Source organism: Eutrigla gurnardus, assembly GCF_963514095.1.
Source record: "Eutrigla gurnardus genome assembly, chromosome: 14".
In the NCBI taxonomy this organism is placed as follows: Eukaryota; Metazoa; Chordata; class Actinopteri; order Perciformes; family Triglidae; genus Eutrigla; species Eutrigla gurnardus.
Window position 1 is genome coordinate 13,111,139 of NC_139937.1, and position 15,714 is coordinate 13,126,852.

A 15,714-nucleotide genomic window follows, 5' to 3' on the forward strand; every position below is an offset into this window, starting at 1 on the left:
TAGGGTAGCATGCACCCAGAACCGACGTCGGCGCCTAGCCCGCAGACGAAGCTGGGAACTTCTCCAGAGTAGATACAGTGCAGCGATGGTGGTTATCTCAGCCATGATCGACGAGAGAATGAAATGGCGGAAGAAATGTTGTTGTTTGGGCGGGCTCGTCGCACGACGCGATGACGCGATGCCGCGATGAGGCGTTTTTTGGCATATTGGACCGGCGTCAAAACTGGAGTGTCTAGCGCGACGCGATTTCATTTGTCGCGCGATTGAATCGCGTTCATCGCGTTTGGTGGGTACGCCCCGTAAGAGAGACCATATTTTGTAGAATGTTTAAGCTAACACCAGAGATAGAGGCAGAAGTGATAGATGTCTTCTTTCTGCAAAAATCGGGGCTCAACAACTCTTCAAATTTGCTATTTTATTTCGACAGGCCACATTATGGGAGAAGTTTAAGTACCTACAATACCAGGTTATAATTGAGCTACACCCCTGACATGCCATGTCTGGAGGCTATTAGTAACAGATTTACACTAGAAATTTTGAAGGCCACAGGTGAAATAGTTTTACAGATATTGCCGTTTAAAACTGGCTTTTCAGAGTATGATGCCAAAAACCACCCTTGATTTTTCATGAGAAAACTGTTGACAGTAGAGACCTAATATTTTGGATGTTTCCTATTAACAGGTGTCTTTTTACTAGAATTTTTACAGGACATTCTGAGATGGTCAGGTGGGAGTCATTTGATGAAATGACACGGAATGATCCGTAATCATTTGATCCCATGGAAAAATATTGGTTAGTGCAGTTTTAACTCCAGCAGGCCATTTTATAACAAGACCTTGATTTCTTGATCAAACGGTGGCGATGATGTTGACGGTGATTCCAGAGGTGGTGTGACGGGCCATGGCTCGGTTGTTTTGTTTGTTTTTTTTCTAATTATGCCGTCCATTTCATCATACCGCGGAAATGTGTCTTTTTCGTTAGTTCAGGCAGCGTGCCGCCACTTTGTGGTGATTCTCGCAGCCTCATTTATGAGTTTGTGACAGCATTGTTCTATTATACCCACGCGCATGTAAATACTGTTGAATTATCCCATAAATCTCTGCATTTTAAAATGCATTTTCCATTTCTGCTTGGCTGTCTTCTTCTGCCCAAATTTGAAGCAAGCATTTACAGGGAGATCCTTTTCGCGTCCGTGTCTGAACGGGACAGTCGGGTTGTCATGACAACCCTTTCTAAATAGTGGTCCACTCCCTGGTGCAGCTGGTTTTCACACCAGATTGGAGGTGTACCCAAGTGCACATGATCAAGTGGACTCAGTCTTCACACTAATCAAGCAAAATAGACTTTGGGGTCAAGTGTACTTTAAGAGCATGTGATGTATCGATGTTTGAGGCGGCTTGTTGTTTGGAGGCTTGGTGAGAGCAGAGGCCCAGGATGAGTCTGATGAGGTTTCACTAAGAACAGTAGTGTGCTGTAGGTCCAGCTGTCTGTGACCTGCAGCTGACTTTCCCTCCGACTCTTTATCTCCCTCATGGCTGTTAACATGCATGATGAATGTTTCCTTACTGTTTGTACAAACTCACCCCTCTGGAATTTGTTTACAACCTTGGCCTGATGTGTGTGTGTGTGGGGGGGGGGGGGGGGGGGGGGGTCTGCCCTGCTGTCTGCTCAGTGTTATCCCACACTCCTTCAATAAGTAAAAAAAATATAATGATTAAATGTTCTATTACTGAGACTACGCCACATTGTAAATTAAAACAGTACGTTAGCTTGGCCACAGGCTCTGCTCCCCACCAGCGGAATGGTCTCTGAACCAGTCGATTTGGTCCAGACCCCCCCCCCCCCCCCAAACTGTTCCCGCTTATTCCATAAAAACGTTCATCTGGAAAAAATTCTTCACAGCAATAGAGATGGGGAAAGAGAGAGAGATCCCGAACCTTGCGGTGGAAAAGCCATTAGAGAGCAGCTGAGCACTCGGACGAATAGGAGGGACGAGGAACTGGAGGATGAGTGACAAGTGTCTACGCTTTAACTAAAAAGGTAAACAGGTTATTATAAAGACATTAACTGACACATACTGCATGGATTCGCTCTGTGGTTCGGCGTGAGCTGTGCCAGCTGGCTACTGCGAGAAGAGTCTTTCACAACTCACTCTTTTAAACTTGAAAATCAAAGCTCCCTTAAATTAAGAGGACCATTTCATCTGATGCTGCATCTAAAATTAAGGACCTGTGATTTAGTCCCTTTGGCGCCGTTGTTGCATCAATCTGACTTCTTTACAGCAAACCACAAATGAGAAGGGTTCTTAAGAAGAGATTAAGTAAAGTCATGCTTGAAATGAAAACGGAGAGGAGAAGCACCAGCAGGTAGGAGACACAGCCAGGCCAAAGCATTCCTGCCAGCGTATCGTGGTCCTAGATGGATAGTCAGAAGAAGCACTCATCCTGGCATTTAAACCCACCACCCAACATATCTTTGCATTATAAAGTTATGATATAAGAAATGGTTTCCTATTTGCACATCGAGCAGACACAAAGATACATTCAGTATCCATTATTGTATAGAAACAAGTTGACAAGAGCAGTGAGACTGACTAAAACAAAACTGATCTGTAAGAGACTAGAAACACTGAAAAAAGCCTGTTCAGTCAGGCAATAATCCTTTGTGTGTTCATTGCTTTGAGCGACACCCTTCATATTAAACAGTAATTTGATTTATTATTAATAAATGAGAGATTATGTTACTGCCTATTGAAAGCAGAGTTTTCAGTCAGATTATTGATTTTTTTTTAAAGCAGCTGATAAAGTGGAGGCAGATGTGGAAAGAGTACTAGAATATTGTAATTGAATCAAGCAAAAAGTACATGTATTTACTTCAATAAATATTAAATGTACTCTGAGTAGGTGTTTCTGGGTTACATTTTGACATAATGCGTGTTAACCTAATACTGTGTACTAGTATCTTATATTAAATGTTAACAGGCACAGTGTTGCAACAAGAGCAACAAGAGCCCTTGTCCAAGCCAATAGAAGAACACAGTCTGTAGCCTACATACAACTGACTATCAATTATATGTAACCTTCTTCCTCAGTGTAGCCTCACAAGAATGAACCAGAAAAGAGACAGAACGCAGGCAACACAACTAATAGAAAACAAATCAAACGAGCTGTGAACACCACTGCGCCTGGAACGTCTCCCAGAATCAGATGTAAACCATATAAATTCACAGCGGCAGCAACGGAGAGACTGCAGCGGTCTTCACGCCGCGTGGCGCGCACACGCAACTACGTTGCTAGGCAACGAAGTGGTTGACGACGTACTAGTCTGGAGAGTTCAGCAGTTCGTTTTGTTGCTCACCTTAAGTCCTCCAGAGTCTGATCCAGGTTAGTCTCCCCTCCTTCATCCTCAAAGCGTGATATGACCAGTCCACTCGGCCTCTCGGCCCCATTATAACCAGTCCACTCGGCCTCTCCGTCCCATTATAACCAGTCCACTCGCCCTCTCCGTCCCAGCATGACCACTCGGCCCCTCTGGTCCTGCTGTGTCCTCAAATTCAAAACGTGTTGAAAGTTTTTCACCAGAAAGTCCTCGCACACCTTCTTCACTGAACGCAAAACGAACTGCTGGAGGGGCATGCTAGTATTTAGCTAGTATTTAGCATGTTAGCTCGGCCCGGAAATGACGCCATATAAATGTTTGCTGCGTTCAGGGGCCGCCACGGCGGGGCCACTTCAAACACAGTTTAATGAAGGATCACACAAGGGGTGTGGTTATAATTAGCATGATTGTACCTCGGCATCATTAATCATAATTGATGGCTGATTCATTGTAACACCTGGACGGCCGGCTAAGGGACACACACGATGTCCCTGCACCGTGGGGTGGAGATGACGGTCTGACCGAAGAGTCGGTTCTTTGAAGTTCACTGAGCAGCTGGGGTGACGGCAGCAGTCGGTTCCCATCCGCCATGTTTGTAGTACATAAGTCAACTTTATATGTAGGCCTATAGCACATTTAAAGGTTTTTTTTTAAAGAGTTTTACCAAAGCGACTTATAAGCTGCTATGAACGTAAGAATTTGCCTGAGATGACAACAGATTTGTTGTATAGCATTTTTAATGATTAATTAATTCATTGGGGGGTGCAGCGTCTCCTCTCTGGAGCTCCGCCCTCTTGTGGCTGCAGACACACCTGCATTTATCTCCTTCCTTCTGTTTAATTGTCACACAGTTTATCAGAAGCGTTTCACAATGCAGGAAACCCAACAAGCAAATCTATCTTTGCATCCCAGGAATGGGTGCATCAAGTAGCCCCTCCGGCATCATGTGAAAACTTTAAAGGATGGGTTCACATTTTTTTTCCTGTCTGTCCATTTAAAATGTTTGTGGTTGCTGCAATTGTTTCCTCCTGTCCATATTGGCCTAATGTGCTTCCAGTGTAAGTGGGGAGGGACAAAATTAGTCCTGGTTCTGTGCAAAGGAATGCTGAATAGTCGGCTTTGCCAATCCGAGTTAGTCAAACAAGTGGCTAACCTCCAAAGTTTGACTATTTTATACACTCTTTCAATGTAGATATTGGGCTGGCTATTAGTCTAACCCCTCAAGCATACACAGCACATGCATATATGCCTGTACGTTTATATTCAACCTCAACTTGTCAATCAACTCCTTCATGGCTCAGAATAATGAGCTGTAAATGCGCTTAAGTGGAGGCGATAATGTCATAATCATGTCTGCTATATATAGCACTGTGTCATGCATCTCTTACTCATTCTGCATTCGCCATAGCTCTCTGTATCTAGGATAGTTTGTCATGTGACCTGCGTGTCAGTCAGCTCTGTTGTGGAGAGCCGGACAACCATGAGACAGTTGGACTCTGGTCCCTGCAGGCCTTAGCGCTGATCGTCACTGCATTGCTGCCGGAGTGTTGGAGGGGGGCAGAGAGAATTTGATGAGCATGCAAAGATATTCATTCCACAAAAGCGTTGAAGTCTCTTTTTTTGGTGGATGCAAATCCCCTCACATTCAACAACAGCTCTCTCTGGCAGCAGCAGGCCAGTTCTGGATGGGTTTCTGGCTGAGCCTGTTGGGCCCAGCAGGCCACAGCAGGGATTTGCCTCTCTGAGTGAGTGGGCAGGGAACTCATCTGAAAGCCACTGAATGGCTAACGTCAGTGAAAAGAGATGCTGTCCTTTGAAAAAAAAAAAAAAACACAGAAATCTGAAGTTAATCTGAAGTAAGCATTTTCTCATGTTTGGCAGTAGCTTCCTTTTATGGATGAAACTAGTGCAGTCATCTTGATTTCGACAAATGAATAACAGGGGACATGACAAAATCTGGTTTTCAGATATTTTATTGATGAAAACATCTTTTACCTTTTGACCCATTGGACACATAACATAACATAGCAAAAAAAGCTATTGAGAACATATCCTTTGAAGCCCGATCACAGATTCAAAAACACTGCCAACACCTGCAGTGATACATTTATAAAAATAACAATAATAAAAAATATACGTACAAGACAAGGATCTTTTTTCAGGTTTTTTTTTTTTTTTTTTTTAAGTGTGATTTGTAAAAGAATGCATGAACGGAAATAGATATTTGAGACACAAGTACAAGACAATGCAGTAAACCCACAATCACTAACTAACAGGCGGACTGGAGCTAGCGAGCTAGTCGGCTGTTAGGACTTCACTGAGTATAAAATGACAATACATTGCCTGCACAATCCAAAAGATACCATCGACATGGACAGTCACTGAGAAGATGTCATGAGCAGCTCTGGATTATCAGAATCAGGCGAGTCAGAGGAGAAAGTTTTTTTTTTTTTTCAGCGAGAGAACTTCTGTTTTCAATGCAAGTTGATGCTGGTTTTCTGAGTATAAAATACCTTTTTATGCTTGTAATCTTTTTTTCTATCGGCCATCTGGAAAGGCTGCAGTATAGTTGGCAAAGAGTAAGTGAGTTGGCAAAGCTGAAGCATGTAATCATATATATATGTATATACACAGTTTAAAATGGTGTGGAATGAAGAATTAAAAAAAAAAAAACATTAATGAGCAAAATGAAACTTTTTGCAACTTAAACATGTGAATGCATGCAATTTTCTTTAGTTTCCAAACTTTTTTTTAACAACAATCACATGATTAAAACAGAGAGCAAATGCTGGTAACAGAATTGTTTTGGTCTCCCAGAAAAATAAAGGGGGAGCTGCAGCACTTTCCATTAAGTTTGTACAGTGAAGCATAGTAGCCCTAGAGATAAACCCCATCACCAGCTGCACCCATCTCTCCAGACCGACTCACTCTCCCTCTTTGCCTTTTAACCACTGCGTTTTTCCTTTCTCCCTTTCTCTACTGTCGATTTCCCCCCATCTTCTATGTTAACACGGCATCTTTTTCTACATCAACACACAGCACCATTAAACTTTAGGGCTATCAGCGGGGCCAACCAAATGTTTGGCACAACATTTTTCGGAACCCTGAACAGAACGTCTGCAGACCCAACCCCAGCTAAGTTCAAGCTCTTCAGCTGCAGCTGAGGAATTCCCTGCCAGGGTGCTACAGCAAATAGTGTCTCGTCATCTGAGGAGTCTCTGCAAATATCCTTCCACTTGTAGGAGGAAGTAGTCGTTCCCCCTGTATCTCTCTCTCTCTTTCTGCCTCGTATCTACTTCTTGTGAACATGTTTTTCTTTTCTCTCAGATGAGAAAAAACGAGAAGCACCACTGTACAAAATATACAGGAAATTGTGTGTGTGAGTGTTTTTCATTTGTTGCTGATCATCTGAAAATGCATGTTAATCCTTTCTCACAGCATATATGCAATACCAAAATTCATCTGCAGTGTGATTGGTGTCTCAAATTTAGAGTTCCCAAATATCCGCGCGGCAAATGTGAATCTTGCAGAAAGCCCGTGCACACGTGACGGATACTTTTTTTTTTTTGCTGCGAGATCCGCGGTTGCTGTTTTTCCATCCAAACACCAACGAACACAGACTGCGTGATTTCACATATACATTCACAAGCCTCTGGTGCTGTTGTCTGGTGTGCCTGGCTATAAACAGAGTGGGGCTATTTCACGACAAGATCATATGGCCTGCTCATTCTTTTATAGGCACTTAAAAACACACGTATGTTCACATATACAAATAGACAGCTTCATATTTTTGTTTATTTCCCTCCTCCCTCCCACCCCCATCAAAATAGGGTTTTAATGTTAGAAACAACCGGAAAAAATCTTTGGTCTCAAAACAACCATAATTCTATTCAAATGCAAGGCGGAGATGCCAGTTTGTATTCAAACTAGTTAAACAGCATCTCACCTCAGTTAAGCTGATGCATTTCATCTTGAGTGTGTGTGCGCGTGTGTGTGTGTGTGTGTGTGTGTGTGTGTGTGGTAGCTGTCAACTTCAGGGCACTGATGCAGCTGTTTGCTCTGCTGCTGGAACGCGCTGGCTAATGAGTTCCTGACAGATTCAATGAGTCTCGCGCTGTTCCGATGACAGTTCTGCTGCTTGCATTCAAGGCCATCACACACTTTGCATTAAGCCTTTATTTCCAAGCTACCCAAATTTAGTCTTTTCCAAACCTGGCTGGCCTCGGCCGGATCAATCGGCCTTTTCGAGAAAAATGTGAGATATACTGTTCATACACTGTGTATGAACATAAAACACAGGCTTTGATGCAAAACATTAAAAAGAGGACTCCTTTTTTTTTTCCTCCCCTCCTCAGCTGGCAGACTGGAGGCAGTAACGTACGCTGCTCACTCTCTGTTTAAACGAATCAGATTCTCTCCCTCCACCTCGTCCTCGGGACTCACTCAGTTGCAGGGCAGCCAGGTGGAGTATGCAGGATGCTGGCAATGGAACACCGGCTGAACCTGCGCTATGTAGTAGTTACTGAAGTTGCCATCTGCCACATACGGAGCGGGCTGGTAGTAACACGTAACATTGGCCACGTTGGGGATGACGTTCTGCTCGGCTAGAACACGCACCGCCAGCATGGCTATGAGCCCTAAGGTCTGCCGCCTCTCGTGGCCCATCAGGCACACTGTGCTCTCGTTGACCACCTCGTGGAGGGTCATCAGGTAGTCGTACTTGCGGTCCTCCAGCCCCACAAAGTGGTTTTGAAGATAGGACTCCAGCTTGCGCTGCTGCTCGCCGATGTCAGGGAAGTCAATAAAGAAGCGCGAGCACATGTAGCGCTGCAGGGACTTCATCTCGGTCTCGGACGCGGCCCGGAAACCCCTCACCAGCAGGTGACAGTATTTCAGCAGACCCCCGCCTCGGATCTCCTCCGGGTTCCGGGTGCAGATGTACTTGTGACGCAGGTGGTCCAGGGCCTCGGCGAAGTCCCCGTACACACTCTCGCCCATGATGGTGGGGTGGAAGGTCTCGGCCATCGGGTTCTCTGAGCACTCGTAGAACAGCAGCAGGGAGTCCAGTTTGATCTGAAAGGAGTCCACGCTGAACTCAAACTGCCGCCGCAGAGAGTCCACAAACTTCAGCTCCACATTCTTTCCCCGGTTGTTGGAGAGGGAGATGAGACTCCAGCGGTCGGAGTCGTTGCACACCTTCACCATCTTCTGCACGTAGGCTTCCTGTGTGAGTGTGAGGGGGAGAGGTGTGAGAAAGAGCACACATAATCAATAGATAGAAGTACAAAGGAGGTCAGCAGACATGCACACTCAGGCCTAGTTTGCATTGTGCAGCTAGTTTTTGCATTGAATAACCATTTATAGATATGTAGATATAAAAGCTGTGCATCTTTGTGTTGTAAATCTTATGCTATTAACACTATTGACCCCAATATTAAAGACCACAGAATGTACTTGGATATGGGATGTAGGTGGCAGCGCTCAGGATAAGTTCCAAATTGGTTTAACTCAATCCTCTTAACTACAGAGAAGTAACATTTTACTCTCACTAAACTAATCTAATTGCTGCGCGTAATGGTCATAAAGCCGAAAGGGCACAAAAGCAATTAATTCGTATCACACAGGTTGTCTGGAAGTAAAGAATTTTTAAGGCAGAAAAAAAGTCGAATGAGTGTACCTTTAACGTCAACGGGCTTATTTTCTCTTTATTCACACAGTCGGGTAAAAAATCCAGGAGACAGTCCAAAACGATGTCCTTCACAGTCTGAAAATCACTTTCACCTTTCATGTCTGCGCAAAATATGAGGTCGAGGTCCTTATAGCCGAGTCCGCTATCCCCGTGCAGAACGTGGCTGGCCGCGGAGCCGTTTAACCGAACGTCCCGGACGTGGATCTGTTTCTCCTCCATCCGGCTCCGCACCACCTTAACGATCTGCCGCGGCTGCATCTCCAGAGTGGGGAAGTTCCCCCGGCCGTGGATCGGGATGGTCTCCGTCAGGATGGCGTCCAGCCGCTGCACTTGCTCCCAGTTGAGGACGCTCACGTTGCTGCCTTCGGTGTCAGACATTTGGCTGGCGGTGGAGCTACTGTCGTCCTCTGACATGGTGGAAAGTCCTCAGCGGGTTAAATAAAATAAAAAGAATAACAAAAATAGTTATCTGGAAATAGGAATAGATCAGTGGCCGCGTCTTTACGCACAAATACTCGATGAGCGTAACTTCCTCCGCATCAGGTTTAGAATCTAAACTCGTCCGAATTGACTGTAAACATAAATAGAATAAGAAAAAATATCAAAGAGTCGAGGGAAATGGTGAGTGCGTTTACAGTTCGCGCAATGAGCCTGCGGGTGGAGACCCAGTGGCGCAGCAGTCGAGCTGGTGGCTGCGTTGAGGAAAGAAGTGCAGCCAGTCAAGCAGCGTGTAGGAAAAACGAGACCTAACTTTCTCTTCTCTTCCTCTGGGTTTAACACGTTTGCCCCCGGTTGCCACTGTCAATGCGTCCGTGCGCTGCGCATCACAGTCTTTGAAGGTCGCTGATGATCCAGGAGGAGGTTTGCTTTTCCGGCTGTGACTCCATCGCCCAAAGGCACGCCTATGATTTTATGAATTTGCATGAATCCTCAAGTCGCACTTTGGCACAATCCTGCCTCCCGACGATCAACCCCTCACAGGAATCTTGTGGATTTTTACGCACGGCTCCTACATATCTTCCTTTCTTTTCTTTTTTTCAAAAGTCTGCTCTTGCTGCCAATAAATGATCCCGTTAACGCAGTTTGAATGTGCTCAGGAAATCCAGCTTCGTTTAGTTTGACATCTTTTTCCCACTTGTGGAGAAGTTAACCGTTACCTGCCCACCCGACGTGCCGCGTCCTTCTGCAAGAGTCAGCTCTGTAGTCTGGAGATGTCAGCTGTACTTCACCCCGCCCCCCTCTGCCTGTCTGCTACTCACTGAAAACCCTGCTCAACATGATCAGGCTGCAAGACCTCAATGAACCAGGACCTTCTTTAATTGTGTGTGCGTGCGTGTGCGTGTATGTAGGTGTGTGTGTGTGTGTGTGTGTGCGTGTATATATATATATATATAAATATGTCCTGCTCAAGATCATTTTATTTATTTATTTTTATTTTTTTGTTAATTTATCGTCCTGATAACCGAATATAGAATTCTTAAACATAAAAGCAAAATAATAAATGTAGATTATTTATTATTCATCATCTGTCTGATTCAACTGGCTCACTTTTGTTGCCATGTCGCCCTCTGTGGGCCGGTTTAGGATTTTGACATAAAGTAGCCCCAGGGGCTATTTCAGTGTCACATGGATGTGGTGATGTAATATATGTTAAACGTGTAACAACTCACCTAGCCCTAAAGGAAATGGGACTTTTGCTGTTTAAAACAGACAGGAAATATTGTCTCTGTAATCCCATAATCCTGTTACACCCAGACTTCAAACACTTGAAGATAAGGGTCTGCAGCCTCTCCCTGATAGGCCACCGTCAGCTTCTGTCCACGTGTTTATTCACTTAGCTGTCCGAACTGTCAAAAGACAGGTTGTATCCTCAGCGTATCTTCGGGAAACCTTTTCTTGTCTACGCATTTCCACGCACCAGACAGTCCCTGGTAGCCTACTGGGCTGCATGTGTGAGGGGAGATGTCAGGGGTCAGATGAAAGCGGAAACGAGGCCCATGGCCTTAGACGTTGAAGGGACAGGTAACAGCCAAGTCAGGGTGGGGCAGCTGTCACGGGTGCTCCATTAGGCAGCATAAAGCCCTGCGTCACTAGCCACCCAGATCTGTAAACCCTGATTATCCCATTTATTCTATTGCATTGCGTCTTAACTCCGAGGCCCTCAGAGGATCGCTCTGCCTCTGCAGGAGGGGACACACAGGCCGATTTATTCACGATCACATGGTGCAGGTTTCACAGTGAATACAGCCATAAAATCAGCTTGTAAATCAGCAGAATTAAAAGCGGTTTCTTTCTTTTTTTAACCGACCACCAGTCTATTTTTTAAAAATGTAACTTTTGTTTTGTTTTTCATACTTTGCTTTGGCACGTGTCAGACAGGTTGATCACAGGTCTCTGAAATTGAATCCCACATCTGGAAATGTACATGGAACTATTAGTCAGTTACAGTGGGCCGAGAGCAGCCCCGTCAATGTGTTTCCCAGGTGCGGAGAGATGGTTGCTATGGATTGAACGGAGTCCCTCCACCATGCACGGTGCAAAGCTAAATCAAAAGTGCTGTCAGAGACTAACAGCAGGTATACACATAGAGTTTGCCTGCAAAACAGAGGCCTGTTCATAAGTTGTTGTTGTGTAAATATACCTGGCACCTCATTACTCACTGTGAATTAGATGGCTTAGTGGTTATTGGAAGATACGATTGAGGATTTGTTGCCAGAAAATTAAATGGAAGCAAGACAACAATACAATGAATACACACCTGTTCCTGCTTCTGATGCCAATCTCTTCCCCTTTAATCCGATGAGTTTGTACTCATTTTGTCAAAACCTTCAGCAAATTGAAATATGGAAAGTAAAAAAAAAAAGAATATTTTGAACTGTTTCCATTTTCTTCGAAATCTCATAAAGCAATCTTTTACAAGCACTGTGTTTGGCTCTGGGGGAAGCCGTCTCTGGACAGTTCAGCCCAGTGAAAATACAGGAATAAGAGCGTTTTGTTTTCGAGTGCCATTTCTCGGACTCCATAAGTTGGATTTATCTACCATGAAATTAAACATCCTGGCCACCTTTATGCATTTTCCTTCAGGTCCACGAAAGCTTTCTCTGGGGTCATTGTAGCTAACACAAGCTAGCTAGCTGACCGTCGGTTAGACTCCAAGGACGACGAGGCTGCATGTGATTGGCTGAGGGGTCAGTGACCTCTACACTGTCATTAAAATTGCAAATAACACTTTTGTTTCAAAAGGAGAAATTTTGAATAATAAATTAAAATAAGAATGCTTAAATGACAAATAACATTTATCAATAATTAATTTAATTTGAATTATTCATTCATTTATTTTACTCAGGTGATCATTTATTTTATGTTATTAATTTAATATTCAATACTTTAATCCAGAGTTTTCTTTGCTGTTTAAATGTTCTGTGGAGAATTATAGTGAGTTAATATAAATAATAATATCATTGGCCTTGGTGTAAAAATAAAACAACTGATTTCTGCTGTTGGCCTATTAGTTTAACCCTCATTCATATAATTTATTTTTTTGTAATGGGCCTACAATAAGGAAAGCCTTTTATAAACATCCCCACCTGCTTTCCAATGTCCTTTTAAAGGAATGAGTTGTGTGGAACTGTTTGATTACAGCATCAGCCAGAAGAGATGACGGGGGTTCAGCTTCCTCTCGTGCACTTATTAGAATTTCTGTCTCATTAGGAGGAAAACAGTGAAAACCTGCCCTTTTTCTCCCAACCTCACAGTCAGCAGCGGAGGAAAGAACAGACCTGCTTGTGTGCCAAAATGGACAGAAAGGGCTAATAAGCAGCGATGAGTGATGAAACCCTGCATGCAGAGTCTGCTGTGATATTTAAATAGTGTCACTTTATTTTTAAACAGTCTACAGAAAGGGAACTCCTTTTTCCTGCTGGTAGAAGTGAAGACGATGGAATAACAGGGTGTCACATTCAATCTGAAACACTTGACCTCAGAAACGATGCAGCCAGACGAGCAATGACATAACTAGAAAACAAAGAGTCAGTGATTGCCATCCCCTCCGTGTCTCCTCACTCACTTTTCAAAGAGATAACTGGATTTCCAGGAGGGTTACATTAGTTTCTCCCGGCTGTCTCAGAGATATCCCCACTGCTGACGGCAGAGTTAGTTTTGGTTGTGGATCAAAGGCAGAAATGGGATTTCCAGTCCTTTTCAGTCAAACTGCTTCTGACCCCCGGTGACAAAAAAAAAAGCTGGAGAATCGCTCCGCTGTCAAGGAAAAGTGGCCCACAGTTATACAGGATCTGTGGAGAGGAAAACCAGTGATCACTTCGGTATAGAGGATCCCTTTATTTCAGCCCTTTTGATCCCAAAGAGCTGGAGTGTGGTGGTATGGTGAGTTCAGTTTCCAATTATCCTGGCAGATTAATACTGAAAGTTACAGAGGGGCTCCTGTTTCACAAGGAGATAGAGAGCCCTATCTCATCTACTCTGCCTTATTATAGGTCTTTGAGATCACAGGTCCAGGGCCAGTCCAGGAGCTGAATGCTGCTGCTGCTGAAGCATTTGAGACACTAATAGATGCTACAGACATGCACGCTGTGATCTTGGTCCTGTATGTGCCGTCTCTGGCTTAGTTCCTTTCATTGGAGTCACCTTAATGGTATGACAGCCACCCCCCCACCCCCCCGATCCGGATGTCCAAACCACGTTGAAGGCACGCTGGAAAACATCCACATCAAACAGCAGCCACACCTTTCAACTCAAGTGCAGTTTCCCCGATCTGTGATTGTAACCACATGCTTAATTGCACCCTGCGTCTCATACGGGTGTGTCCATTTGCAGTAACAACATGTCCTTGCACTCATTCAAGACAGAAGCGTGAAACAGATCTGTGGGATCTTGGAACAGGTGAGATAAAATCATCAATTTGTGTATGCATACAGCAAATATTTAGCTGCTTAGCAACGCCCAAGGTAATTGTAATTGTGAAACTCTCTTTGGTGCCGACAGCATCGTGGAGCAAGGTAATAAAATCTACAAAAAAATGTGAAACTTCTTCCAGGACAAGAACCTTGTTGATTATACACCTTTGTTTTTGTACAGATCAAACAAACGAGATATTAGTAGTGAGCTAGTTAACTTAACAGGTGCTGTGAGGTGGATTTTGTCAGGTTAGCTGTTTTCCTCCTGTTTCCCCATCTTTATGCTAAGCTAAGCTACCTGGCTGTATCACTGCCCTGATGCCAGCAGGGGCTTTAAGGGGTCTAAGGGCTCAATAATATTTTTTTCCCTCTCTGCTTGAGCTTTCTGTATCGATAGAAAAACATACAACGTTTTTTATTGGCTCAGATACACGCCGCTATCGCTAAGCCAGAATGGGACCATGGTTTGGCTGTATTCATACTAATGTGTCTGACAAAAATAAATGCTTAATCAACCCTAAACAACCATGTATGAAAATATATTGTGCATGAAATATTAGTTAAATAAGGTGGGGTGTACAAAAGTGCAAATGTTTTAGAAAAATAAATCCAAACTAGTTGAGAAAAGAGTGAATTATGATCATGATCAGCATCCTTTGCAAAATAAATAAAAATAAATTCTCCTCTTCCCACACTTGTACAACAGCTGTCATCACATCCAATGGTTTGGCACATGTGTTGTGACAAAGCGTCGACCACCTAAGGCCACGCCGTTTGCCAGGAGACATGTGGCACGGAGGCTGTCAAACTGACAGCGAGAGGAAACGGAGTACGTCAGCTGAACGACAGCCAAGGCAGCAGGAAGGCCGGCACATTCTGGTCACACTCTCAGAGTAAAAGAGCTCCTGACGCCCTAATGATCTTTGTAAAGCTGCCAGCAGAGTGACGGCTGTGGAGAGGACAGGTAATCCAAGGCTAACTGGCTCCATGTCCACAAAATAGGATTGAAAGGGCTAGTCGATCGTTTACCCCCCCTCTCCCTGTCTCTTAAGTAACTCTTAAGGTATTATGAAGGACCAGCCAACGGGCACCTGTTCCAACTCATCACTGCCAGTTCCTCTTTTAGATGTGCTCTAAAAATGCATTTGAATGAAATATTGAACAATAAAGTGTGTGTATGATTCATCTCAATACAAAATGGTCATATTTATTATTATATTATTTAATATAATTACCTATGCAGGCAAAATGCATTTTATAATGACTGATGTTTGGAAATGTTGGTAGTTGCCATGTTACTTTCTCCATGAAAATTTTGCATACGCTCTTGTATGACTAATGAGGGCATATTCTATGCCTAATTGGGAGTAGAATTTCTGTATTTGTACCAACATTGTCTGAACAAGAGAAGGTTTCAAGTTTGGACATGAACAGAAACAGCCAATAACCTGAAACTGAACAATAGCAGTTGGTCTAAAAAGGTGAAATACCCAGAATACAGGACTGATATACTGAGCAAAAAAGAATTTGGAAAACTCCTTAAGTCATTTACAATCATTAGATCCAGATGACATTCCCATTGATAAATATGGGTACTTTACATCGCTCACTGTGCTTTGACCTGGCACTCTCCCATAAGAGAAAGTTGGGAATGTAGGAGGTATTCTGTGGAGTGTCCAGAACGTACCTTTCTCTCCATAAACAAATCAATCCTGAAGTTATCCTCACTGTCTG

The 15,714-nt window shown here is 43.8% G+C and overlaps 1 protein-coding gene across 1 annotated transcript; it reads right to left on the minus strand.

The window, feature by feature from the left end:
• Window positions 1–5,335: 5,335 nt before the first annotated feature.
• Window positions 5,336–10,260, minus strand: tent5aa (terminal nucleotidyltransferase 5Aa). Its single transcript, XM_084027174.1, has 2 exons — window positions 9,056–10,260; window positions 5,336–8,601 (listed from the first exon to the last, which is right to left on the minus strand). Exons 1-2 carry the CDS (start codon window positions 9,479–9,481, stop codon window positions 7,822–7,824), a joined length of 1,206 nt encoding a protein of 401 aa, XP_083883300.1. The 5' UTR covers window positions 9,482–10,260; the 3' UTR covers window positions 5,336–7,821.
• Window positions 10,261–15,714: the final 5,454 nt, after the last annotated feature.

Excerpts from the sequence above, each read along its gene's own strand:
- tent5aa (XM_084027174.1), bottom strand. The coding sequence starts at position 9,481 with ATGTCAGAGGACGACAGTAGCTCCACCGCCAGCCAAATGTCTGACACC. Across the intron at positions 8,602-9,055 it reads TAAGCCCGTTGACGTTAAAG|GAAGCCTACGTGCAGAAGAT; the intron begins GTACACTCATTC and ends ACACTCACACAG.